Genomic DNA, 12,164 nt, shown 5'->3' on the forward strand with positions numbered 1-12,164 from the left:
ATATATATATATATATCCGTATTCTTCTGCCTTCAACTGTTCTTGTCATGTACCAGCTTTTAAATAATTTAAATGTTTTTCAGCCAGCTGCCTCAGGGGTAATTCTCCCACCTCTTCTCATTCACTCCATCAAAGCAATTTATGATTTCTCTTCATGTGATTCCCCCCCCCCCGGACTTTACTTCAAGCCTTTAATGCCCTTTTAAGATCTTCTCAAAAGATGAGTTTTCGGGTCAAGAAAAGCACAACCATTGTCCATCACTGGGTAAAGTCCAGACATCTTCCCTCAAGGGTTGTATTTTTCTTGCAGGTGCATTTCTTGGGCCCAAAGTTCTGTTTCTGGGTCTGCACCTAATCAGTGGAGGGGCCATAGTTCAGTGGCAGAGGATCTGCTTTGTACGCAGAGGGTCCCAGCCAGGTTCAACCCCCAGCATCTCCAGTTAAAGGGCCAGGGAACAAGCGATGTGATCTTTCTCTGACTCTGATGTGATCCTTCTTTGAGACTGGAGATATGCTGCCACTTGCATAGACCAAGTTCCGTTTCAAAATCCGTACCTACTCTCAAAGCTGTTATCCTCGCATTTACATACGTGTTATGTATTTTAGATAAGGATCCTGGCTAAACCCCAAAACCCTCCCTGACCCTGCCCATCACTGTCACCCCTAGACTATTTATGGACTCTCTTGCAGTTGTAATGTAGCCCTGTGGGTAGCTGACCTACTGAAACACTATGATACTTAGACAGGTGATCAGCTGACCTACAAGAGCTTCACATTACCAGCTGTACAGTCAGCTGATCTCTCGAAGCTGATGGGGACAGGGCTGGATGAGGTATATTAAAAAGGATAACTTCTATGAAAACCTATTTTGGCTTCAGCTGATGTTCTTAAGCGATCACTCAGGCAAACAAGGAGATACCCATGTAGTACCCAGGCTCTCATTTGGAGGTCCTTTGTTACACTGTTGTCAAGTAAGGAGTTAAGGTTTTGCTAACCAGGTAACATAAACCTTCTTCAGACATTCTAAAACTATATACAATTGATGCATGAACTATTTTGCCTTTGTACTCATTGTTTATGTGTGAACAAGAAGTAAACATATGGGCTGTATAGATGAGATCTGATATGTTCTGCATATAATTTGTCAGATTTGCCCACAAAGGAACTTTCCACGCATGGAGGCAGGCACGATGGGACTGACAGTTACAGTCCGTATGCCCCCCCCTCCCTTGAAGATTCACGGTTTTATGAGTGCTACATTTTAATGCAAGAGAAGCGTCTTAATGTCCTAATTCCCAGCATTGTGTCCCAGTTCCCACGATTCCAACAAGGAAGGGCGGGGCTTGACTTTTCACAGGATTGTTTTCAAGATGCGTCCAAGAAATTGCTTCCCCCCTTTTTTTTCCAGCCTATGTGTATACATACGGGAGTACTTGGCCTTGTACTAAATGGTTTTGTTAAGAAGGAGAAGCCTCACGAGACAAATCCTTTCATGTACGGCCACAGGGTGTGGGGAGGAGCACGTGACACAAGTCCATCATTCTGTGAAGAGTACTGTAATTCCATGTTAGGGACTATATCATGACCTGCACAGTTTCTTCTAAAAGAACACAAATTGAACAGGACTGTATCTTTTTTAATTTTTTAAAAGAATTCATATAACATAATTCTGTATCAAATTAATCCAAATTTTCCACTCAGAAAAGTGAAATTCAGCAACATATATATGTGTGTATACACACACACACATTAGACAACTTTTAAAATTTGTATGTGTGTCTGTACCTGGAAGTCAAGTCAACCTCTGGTGACTGACCCCTACTGGGGGCCTGGAGGATAGAAGTGACTAAATAAAGCCTGCTTCTGTCCTCCTGACTTGGTATTCCAAGGAAGTCTCCCATCCAAGTACTAACCACAGTCAATCCCACTTAGCTTGCAAGATCTGATGAGATCAGGTTTGTCTGGGCTATCAAGGTCAGGACAGACAAAACTTATTTGGTTTGTCATACATCCTCTTGCTAGCCAATGGAAATTCTACTCCACTTGCTAGCAGAGAGGGGCCAAGGCTCACGGGTAGAACCCATGTTTTGAATGCAGAAGCTCTCAGGTGCAGTCCCTGGCACTGCCAGTTAAGGAGCCTCAGGTAGCAGGTGCTGGGAAAGAACTTTCTCTACCTGAAGATTGATTCAGGTGGGTAGTTATATTGGCCGGCTTTAGAAAAGCAAGATTTGAGACCAGTAGCACCTTGAAAACCAACAAAGTTTTCCAGCGTGTAAGATTTCCAGAGTCAAAGCTGAAAAGGGGGACTTTGACTCTTGAAAGCTTCTGCCCTTGAAAATCTTGTTGGTCTTTACAGTGCTTCTGGACTTGAATCTTGCCTTTCTCTACCTGAGACCCTGTGGAACTGCCATGAATCAGAATGGACAATACTGAGACAGATAAATCAATGTATAAAGGAGCTCCTCATGTTCACTCCCTGGCTCTTGATATTCCTCTGTCTTAATTTTTTTTTAAAAAAAAAATCTGACAATCTCTCCATAGTAGTTTTCATTTTAAAATGCCCAGTTCTTACCTTTGTACATCCGAGAACACCTGATCACACTCCTTGCACTCTTGGATATCTTGCATATCATGGAGATCATTCTCCTTGTCAAGCTTTGGCTGAAATTCCTCTTCTACCATAGAAAATGCCGAGTGAGGTGTGCTGCATGGGAATTTCTGATGGTCCACCAGTTGTGCCTTGGACTCAAACAGCTGGTCACAGTCTTCGCACCGATACTGCCGCTCCTCTGTAAGGCAAATTGGTCATTATTCTCAACAGGTTTCCAATGAATGCAAGAAGCAACATTTCTCCCAAATTTATTATTAGGGAATGAAGTTCTGGTATTAAAATGTGGTAAGTGCCATAAGAAATTGCTGACCATGAATGTCTGGAGCCATTGTTTCATGGGAATAGTCTTCAGTCTTCATGAACAGAAGGAGTTCTTCCCCAGGTTCAATGTCTCTGACTACTCTGTAATATATCTGAAAAACAGAACTGCAATGAGTGGCGATAAGCACACAGTAACCAATGAGATTCTTCTATAGTAATATTTATTTAGATATCTCTCCAAAGACTTCTTGTTTCAAGCACAGACATGAGGTCAAATTAGCCATAACTGTAGTAAAGGGTACAGGAGTCTTATCCTTTAGGAGCTGGCCTTAGGTCACTGCTTGTTCTGTTTTATTGATGGTGACTGCTTGCCATTCGGATTTGATGCCACCCCAAGAACCACCCAGTTGTGGCATGGGAAGAAAATGTTTAAAATAAATAGCTAATAAATCAACAGAAGTTCCAGTAGCTGTGCTGGTTCCCAAGAAAAATCCAAAAACAAAAGTCATGTCAGCCTGTTTATCAAGACCAATCAAAAATTATACAAGCTTTCTGAGTTCTTCAGAACACAAACAGCACAGCACATACATTGCCTACTAAGGTCCCCCAGATTCAGTATCTGGAATGTCCAGTTTAAAAAAGAATCTCAGGCAGTAGGGCTGGGAAAGTCTTCTACCCGAGACCTTGGATCGCTGTAGTAAAGAGTACTGAGCAAGACGAACCAGTGGTCTGGCTTGATGGAAGTTGATTCATATGTTCACCGCTTAGAGATATGCTGAATATTTCCTGGACTGACCCCAAAGCTGCTTTTTGAGTTTTTATGCAATGAAAAAAAAAATATTTCCTAGAAGAAATACGTTGAAAAATATGCTGTGTGACAAGGAGAAGATTGTTAATGCCCTCTGTCAATTCACAAATCTTTCCTTAATACAGACTGTACAGGCAATTGACTGGAAAAAAAATTTCTTTGCAGGTCTGCCAATGGGGAGACAGATGTATTCAAATGCAACTCCCCTCCCCCCCAGAAAAAAATTTACAACCTCAGGACATCATAATATACATGGTTTGACTTTTCTCTCAGTTTACAGAAGCAGAAATGAATGGTAATTCCATGGAGGCAATTGGTGTGAAGCCAAGTACAGAATCCAGCCAGGGCTTGGATCCTATGACTGTACTCTGTGCATGCTGGACAGCCTCTGCTGTGGAATGCACTTCTTCTGCTGCTAGCACTTCCACTCATAAGAACATAAGAAAGGCCAATGTTGGATCAGGCCAATGGCCCATCCAGTCCAACACTGTCACACAGTGGCCACAAATACCAGGTGCCATCAGGAGGTCCAACAGTGGGGCCAGCGCACTAGAAGCCCTCACACTGTTGACCCCCCCCCCCAAGCACCAAGAAGACAGAGCATCCCTTGCCCCAGACTGAGAGTTCCTATCTATACCTTGTGGCTAATAGCCACTGATGGACCTCTGCTCCATATGCTTATCTAATTCCCTCTTGAAGCCGTCCATGCTTGTAGCCACCGCCACCTCCTTTGGCAGTGAATTCCATGTGTTAATCACTCTTTGGGTGACGAAGTACTTCCTTTTATCCATTCTAACTTGACTGCTCAGCAATTTCACTGAGTGCCCATGAGTTCTTGTATTGTGAGAATGGAGAAAAGTACTTCTTTCTCTACCTGCTCTATCCATGCAAGGGCTCACTGAAAAATACCAATGTTGTACAAAGGGAAGACCTAGCAGCAGAGGAAGTGTACTTCACAGCAAAGGCTGCCCAGTGCAAAGAGAATGGAGTCATAGGATCCAAGCCCTATATTGTAACATTGGGAAACGTCGGATTAATCATGAAGAACAACTTATGCAAGCAGAATATCTGGATATCACTCAGAAGTGCCTGAACAATATGGACCATGGGGAGGTACACCACCATCTTGAGACCTCATTCCAGCATGAGTAGAGGAGAGGGGCCATAGCCCCACAACAGAGCAAAGGCTTTCATCACAGAAGATCCCAAGTTCATGTCCTAGTACTTCTACATAAAGGATTTCAGGTAGCAAATGCTTTGAAAAACCTTCTCCGCCCAAGCTCCAGAGAGCCACTTCCAATTAAGAGTAGATGGTACTGAGTATGGTTGCCAACCTCCAGGTGGAGTTTGGAGATCTCCTGGAATTAAACCTAATCTCCAGATTTCAGGGATGAGTTCCCTCAGAGGAAATGGCAGATTTAGATGGTGGACTCTATGGCATTAAACCCTGCTGAGAGCCCTCCCAACCCCAAACCCTGCCCTACCCAGGCTCTACCCCCAAATCTGCAGGAATTTCCTAACCTGGCGACCCTAATACTGAGCTAGATGTCTCAATAGCCTAAACTCAGAGGGGGGCAATCACATGTGCGAGATACAGTGTGTGGGGGAAGCGAGGCTATTTCTTCCAGAAGAATTCGACCCGCAGTTGCACAATCACACCTCCCTTTGAAGCTGCGGGCACAGCCCATCAGTGCGTGATCAGACACGACTGCGGGTGAGTCGGGGGGGGGGGTTGTGCCATTTTTTCCTCATGCACTTAACCGAGGGATCAATGAATCGCATCTCTGCACTGAGGGCTCCCTATGGAGTTTGCAATGATGTGCATACTGCGAGGGGGGGGGGAAACAATGGCACGGAGTCATGATGGCCTGATCAGACCATCCAGACACCATGAGAGTGCGCTGGAATGATCAGATACGGGAAAGTGTGTCCGTGGCCCATCGCAACCCATTTACTACCGAATTTCCCCCGGTGTCTTTTAGCTCTGCTTCTACGGTGGACCAAAACGGGTTGCCAATGGCTGTGGGGTGTTTACCAGATGTTGTTGTCTGATTGCACCCATTCAATCTGCCCGGGATTCGCCCCTATGCAATGTTCCCTCTAAGCTGTGGAGTCTTGTGAGCAAAAATTCTACTTGGTGAGCTACTGGTATTAAAGCTGTGAGCGAGCAATTTGGTTACTGCATAAATCAGTTTGCTCTGGAGCCCTCCTTCCTGAGCTAAGACAAAAATGTGTGAGCCGGAGGCTAAAAAACTGGGAGCTAGCTCACACTAACTCAACTTAGAGGGAACACTGCCCCTATGCTGGCTCTAATTGTGCGTATGATTGTGCCCAGATTAAAGCAATTTTGTCTGTTTATGTATTTTTTTTTCATTTGCACCTTGAACATAATTTAAATGCATAATCCACCTGATCTCAAAGGCTCAAGTGGATAACAAAGGGGGAGGAAGTGTTACAAATGGCCAAATCCAAGAGCGTCAGATTCAAGCTCTGAGATCCAGGCTTAACCATAACTCCCAAGCGTTGTCCCAATTAAACTACCTCAATCACCAAAAAGCTGGTAAATTGCCAAGGAGTGGCTTATTTTCCATTTATTTTGATAAAATAAAAGGTTAGCTAGTTTTTACAAATGAATTTTCTTCACAAGACAGAATTCTCACCAGCCCAATATATATCTTCCTTGGGCATTTGTGTTTAACAGAGTTCCTGCACTTTGTTTTTTTTTAGAACAGGGGCCTGCAACTGTTTACAATTATGCAGCCAAACAATGTCAGAATTCAGAGCTAGAGATCAACAGAGAGCCAGGATAAGAAAATCCATTAGCATAACTGAAACTGCGCAACTTAACATGACTGATAACAGACTGAGAATCCATGAAGTTTCCACAGCCCAAACACTGGCTGCCGCACGTCCTTTATGAGGAATATTCACAGGAGCTCTCTGTGCAGCTGTTCTAGTGCACTGCCATAAACCCAGGGCTATTTTGGGGCAGGAACGCACAGGGACGGAGTTCCGGCTGACTTCTAAGTTGGCCACGCCCAGCAGGAACTCATTAGCATAATAGGCCACACCCAACAGCAGAAACGCATTAGGATTGGCTACATTAGGGGTGTGTGGCCTAACATGCAAAGGCGTTCCTGCTACAAAAAAGCCCTGGGTTTTGACAGCAAACAAGGTAAACAGAATAAGAAGCAAAAGGTGGGTGTGGCTGGATGGTAACATGGGGGGTGTGGTCTATAATGCCAATGAGCTGTGCTGTCAGGGGTGTGGCCTGTTATGCCAATGAGTTCCTGCTGGGCTTTTTCCACAAAAAAAGCCCTGCATAAACCTGCGCATGGTTCACACTTGACAGCTGTTCACCTCTATGATTTCCCTTTCTGTGAAGCATCTTTAAGAAGCTCTTTAGTCCCATAAACATCTATGCCTACCACTCCCTCCACATGCTGGCTATTCTGTCTGATGAAGGGAACTTTGACTCTCTAAAGCTTCCGACCTCCAAATCCTGCCGGTCCCTAAGTTTCTACTGGACTCAAACGTAGCTGGTTATTCTAGTGTCCCACCTACCTCTCCAATATGCATTCATTTTTTAATCTCCAATATATCTTAATTTTATCTCAAATATACCTTAATTTAATTATCTTTTTTCAAAGAGCCATGTTTGATTCCATACTGGGTCAGATTTTGGTTCTGGAGCCATAGGTTGCAGACCCTGCTTAAGAAAACAACTGTTTGTAATGCAGTTTCTAAGTGAACCAGTAAGAGGAAGAAATCTCTTTTTGATTAAGGCCATTTGTAAAGGCCTCAACTGATCAAAAATGAGGGTTTCCTCTGGAGCGCTCATGATGGTTTTGAATACGTTACTGATATTATTTCTCTTAAATTCTTATTAGAGCCTGGCCATCTGGCTAGGATTTATTCCAGGTTCCTGAGGGGCAGCTCTAGAAAAAGTAGTTTGGGGTTGGAAAGGCTTCGGGAAGGCTATTATTAGGGAAGCAAAGATTTTGCTGCATACATTTCATGCTGTTCACCATTATGTGTAAAAACAAGTGCCTGGGCCAAGTGGAGTGTGTTGGCTCTCCACAAACTGGTATTCTAAACCTTGTCTTATTCTCAGTCTAGAATCCCCATTTGACAGTTCATGTTGAAGTTCAGTTCATGCTGGTACCTGGGGGTTTTTTTTAGATTTTACAGCGAATTGGAGACATTCTTCAGTGGCTCAGTTATAGAATTCCTTTTCTCTCTCTTTTTTAAAGTAACTTTGTGACAGTTATTAACACCGGGAGCATACAATAACTGGAAACAAAAGAGTGCAATAAGAAGCAAGAGCTTTATAATGTAACTTCCCCAGAGGGATTTCTCAGAGATGAGACACTCACGTGTCTCTGTCACTCCTGCTTAAGGGCAAACGTCCCCAGAGCACAAAACTCTTGACTGAATATTGGTGCACTTCTACAGTAACTCCAGTAGGTGGCTCTAAAACCTAATTGTTTATTTTCTCAGAAGAGGCCCTGACCACAAGTATGCACTGAAGGGAAAGAAACCCTACAAATACCCTAATGAAGAGTATTGCATTTCTTCACATTTGTTTGCTTCTTTCTTTTCTTTTTTTTCATTTTTGGAAATTCTGTGGTTTGTTTATTTTTAGAACTAGCCTCTCAATCACCTGAAGATGGCATGTCCCACATACTATGATGGGGGCTAAATTTGCCTGTGACACACCGTTTCCAAAGGACAGGCCGAGGGCCTCCTTGTGGCCTCTTCTTCACAGACAGAAGTTTGAAGGGGGAAAAGCATTAATCATGAAATACACGGGCCACTGACTACTGTTAGCGGTGGGCTTTCCCAGAAAAAAAAAGGGAATAAGAGATTCTGAAGGTTCCCTTCTCCAGTACTGCCAACTCCCTTTTCCTCCTTGAGGTCACCAAAGCTAGGTCTCTCTTAGCCAAATCATCTTTTTGGTTTATTATATACTCCCCACATACACACACACCCACACACCCTCTTTACACACACAAATACACGATAAATGCTTCCAAGTAGCATGTTTCATTCTGGAAATCTATTTCCCTCAAGAACACAATGGCATTCTCTCCACAATCTGAATTACTTCTTTTGTTGGCAGCTCTCAAAAGTTTAAGTTATTAGCTTCCTTCCCAACAGCATGCTGACATTTGAATGGTGACATATTAGAACTTCACAGCAAGGTCTCGCAAAGAGAAACCCTGCCTTAACACGTACACCGAAAGCTTTTTAAAACAAAAAACAAAACAAAAAATGCTGGCTGTTTTTTTTAAAAAAGAAAATACTGTGGTATTGCAGACTTTGTTCAGTCTGGTTCTGTTTGACTTAACCTGAACAAATCAAAAATAAGGGAGAAAATGTAGGAACGATACAACAGTGGTGCTTTTCTAGGGTACTTTGATTCATCATGAACTTTGTCTAGAGTAATTCAGCATCCGAGGTGGAACTTGAGCCTGACAAGATAATGCCATGTCTAGATACCATGCAGTGCAGTCCAAATCAGAGCTACATCCTTTGAAGTCAATCGGCTTAGAAGGGTATATAATTTGGTTTAGGATGACGCTGATAATAAACTTTATCAAGAGACAATAGAATTAGAGTCTGAGTGGTCAGAGAGAGAAACCACTCACTCCAAAATTCACAACACATTTGAACTGGGATTTGACTCCTGACTGTATCTAGAAACAAATCTACACCGAATTCTGATGAAAGGTCTATCTGTAGTGTCCAACTAGATGCCTCCAAGAAACCCTTAAGTAGGGCTTGAAGCCATACATAAGAACATGACAATTGTGCTGGGTCAGGCCCAAAGTCCATCCCATACAGCATCCTTTTTTGAACAGTGGCCACCTAGGCGCCCTGAAAAAACCACAAGGAGGGCAGAAAGGCAATTGTCTTCTCTTTCCTTTGTTGACTTCCAGCAATTGGTGTGCCATGGCATATCACTGCTGAACATAGATAGGCCAGTCTTCTATGTATCAAATTCTTTTTAAGAAGCCATCTAAACTAGTGGTCATCGCCATGTCTTGTGGCGGTGAATTCCAAAAGCTAAATAATATGTGTTGAGTGGGGATAGAGGACTTTCTCTGGTCCTTCCTGAATGAACCACCAGTCAGGACGAGAGATGGAGAAAACAGTTCTCCCCATCCACTTTCTACCGCACTACGTATAATCGTATCAACCTCTAGTAAGTCCCATCCCATCCCATCCCACCCAACTCCTTAATCATCCCAGTTTTTGTGGTTCTTTTCCTGGAACACCCATGAGGCATTTCCCTCTTCTTTGTAGCAAATATGCATAGCAGGTGAGTTTCATAATATATTTCAGAGAAAGAGAACATACGGTGACTACAGTAGCACTGTTGGGTTACGTTGCCAACTCCGGGCTGGGAAAGTCCTGGAGATTTGGGGGAAGAACCTGGGGAGGGTTGGGTTTAGGAAGGCAAAGGGAGCTTTCACTCTCTGCCATCCCTTCCAGGGGAACTGATCTTTGTAGACTGGAGATCAGTTGTAATTCAAGGAGAACTCCAGCCCCCACTGCTGGGGTTGCACACAGGATTCTTGGGAAAGGGACTGAGCATGAATAGCAAGCAGGAGAACTCAGAGGTAACTGGACTCAAGCTTGTTCTCAGTTTTAACTTGTTACGTCTTGGGCCTTGTGAAAACAGGACTGAAACCAAGCCAACCCGTCCAGAGCAACGGCCACCCTTCTGCATGCTTCCCCATGCAGCTCTGCTAATGCACCTCAAGCCCACTGCACAGAAAATAATTTTCTCATGAGCAGATACTGCCAATTGTGACAAATGATGCTGTGAGCTGGTGATGTGGACTTTGATTCACTAGGGGCCAGGTTGGGACAACCAAATTCATTTGATCCGAGGCTGAAACAGATTTAAGTAAGGCCGGCTTTTAAGTCTCGCAAATAAATCTGATGTCAACATCGCATGCACTGAATATTTGCTTTAAGCAACACTTGCTTTTCCATTTATTAAGATAAATGTATTTAAATCTGACTTTTCTCCAGAAGTCTAATAGCCTCGGTGCATTTGAAAGGGAATAGTAAGTTATGGGCTGATCAGCACAAGACATGACTGAACTGCTGACTTACTGAGTGTGGGAAGAAGGAGGGCAAGGTGTCCAGGTTGTACGCAATAGCCCCGAGATGCTTCTTTTTAGTTTTTCTTTCGGATTTCACTTAAGTCCCAAATGGGAACCAAAACACGGGAGTTTCTCTTTACTGAAAAGTGTTGTGTTTGTACAATACAAAAAGTCAGCCTGTGCTGATTGATCTATGATGGATCATTTGTATGTGCAAGTATCCACTTGATGCCCATATAGGCAGTGAAAAAAAGGAAACACCCTGTTCATTGACAGCCAATTGTTTCCAGGCCCAATTAGAAATGGGGGTGATGACCTTGAAAGCACCAAACACCTTATGGAACAGGGTATGAAAGATGACCACCACCCACAGGAACTTAACTGTAGTTGGTGGCCTTCAGCTGGAGCAGCGTAGTAGTGGCTAAGAATTGTGCACTGGGAGAACCCCAGTTCGAATTTGGTTCCTGATGCACACTCAGTAGGTGGCCTTTGGCAACTCATGCTCTTCAAGCTTCAGTCCCCCACCTGCGGTATGGAGGAACACAGTAATGGCCGGCCTGCAGGACTGTTCTAAGAGGCGGTGAAAACTGGAAGTATTACATAAATGTTTAGCATTATTATTATTCAACTGTTCGCCCACACTGGAAAAGGTGAAACTCGTGGATATGAAAAGCAGGGTTGTTTTCAGCTATTTCAACCCAACCTATGAAGCCCTCCAACCCAGGATGATCGCCCAGTTTCCTCACAGTTCACAAAAACACTTCCACGGTGCTTTGGATGACATCTGGGTAGACTGGTCACATTTTTTAATGTTCAATGTGGCTGTTTTAGTGGCTGTTTTTACTGAATATTGTTTTAACTTCCTTTTATTGTCTTCTGATGCTTGCTGCTGTTGGTTTTTAATTATTTAATTTTCAAATGAGATATTTGTAAATTCAGATGTGTAAAGCAGCTGGGGCACTACAGACTTCCCACAGAGACATGGATACCACACAAAAAAAGGTAAATTATTTATAAATTTGGCCCTTAGTAGTGGAGCAGCTGCTGTGTCCTCGAATTGTGGTATGCACAACTGAGCTGCATAAAGACCCTCGTGTTGATTTACTGCCTAGGGTAGGAATGGTCACTTGCAGTGAAAAAGGTAGGCTAGCAGTGCTGCCCTAAGCTGAGCTACACCCTTTGAAGCCCACTGACTTCGATGCAGTAGTAACAGTTGCCATTTGAAGAAGGAGAAGAGATTGGATTTATACGCTGCCCTTCACTCGGAGTCTCAGAGCAGCTTACAAACTCCTTTCCCTTCTCCTCCCCACAACAGACACCCTGTGAGGTAGATGGGGTTGAGAGAGCTCTCCCCAGAACTGCTCTT

General features: G+C 43.6%; 1 protein-coding gene across 4 annotated transcripts in view; it reads right to left on the reverse strand.

Moving 5' to 3' along the window:
- MECOM (MDS1 and EVI1 complex locus) overlaps positions 1-3,010 on the reverse strand; it is a 59,953-nt gene extending 56,943 nt beyond the window's left edge. For 3 of the 4 annotated variants that reach the window (XM_015429458.1, XM_015429456.1, XM_015429457.1), the window contains exons 1-2: positions 2,922-3,010; positions 2,573-2,789 (exon numbers count right to left, since the gene is read on the reverse strand). In XM_015429458.1, coding sequence (XP_015284944.1) covers positions 2,573-2,789; positions 2,922-2,970 — 266 coding nt within the window. In that variant the 5' untranslated portion in view covers positions 2,971-3,010. The remainder of the gene's footprint in view (positions 1-2,572; positions 2,790-2,921) is intronic. The other variant, XM_015429455.1, reaches the window with a different exon arrangement.
- Positions 3,011-12,164: the final 9,154 nt, after the last annotated feature.

Source organism: Gekko japonicus, unplaced genomic scaffold (assembly GCF_001447785.1).
Source record: "Gekko japonicus isolate JY-2015 unplaced genomic scaffold, Gekko_japonicus_V1.1 scaffold193, whole genome shotgun sequence".
Classification (NCBI taxonomy): domain Eukaryota; kingdom Metazoa; phylum Chordata; class Lepidosauria; order Squamata; family Gekkonidae; genus Gekko; species Gekko japonicus.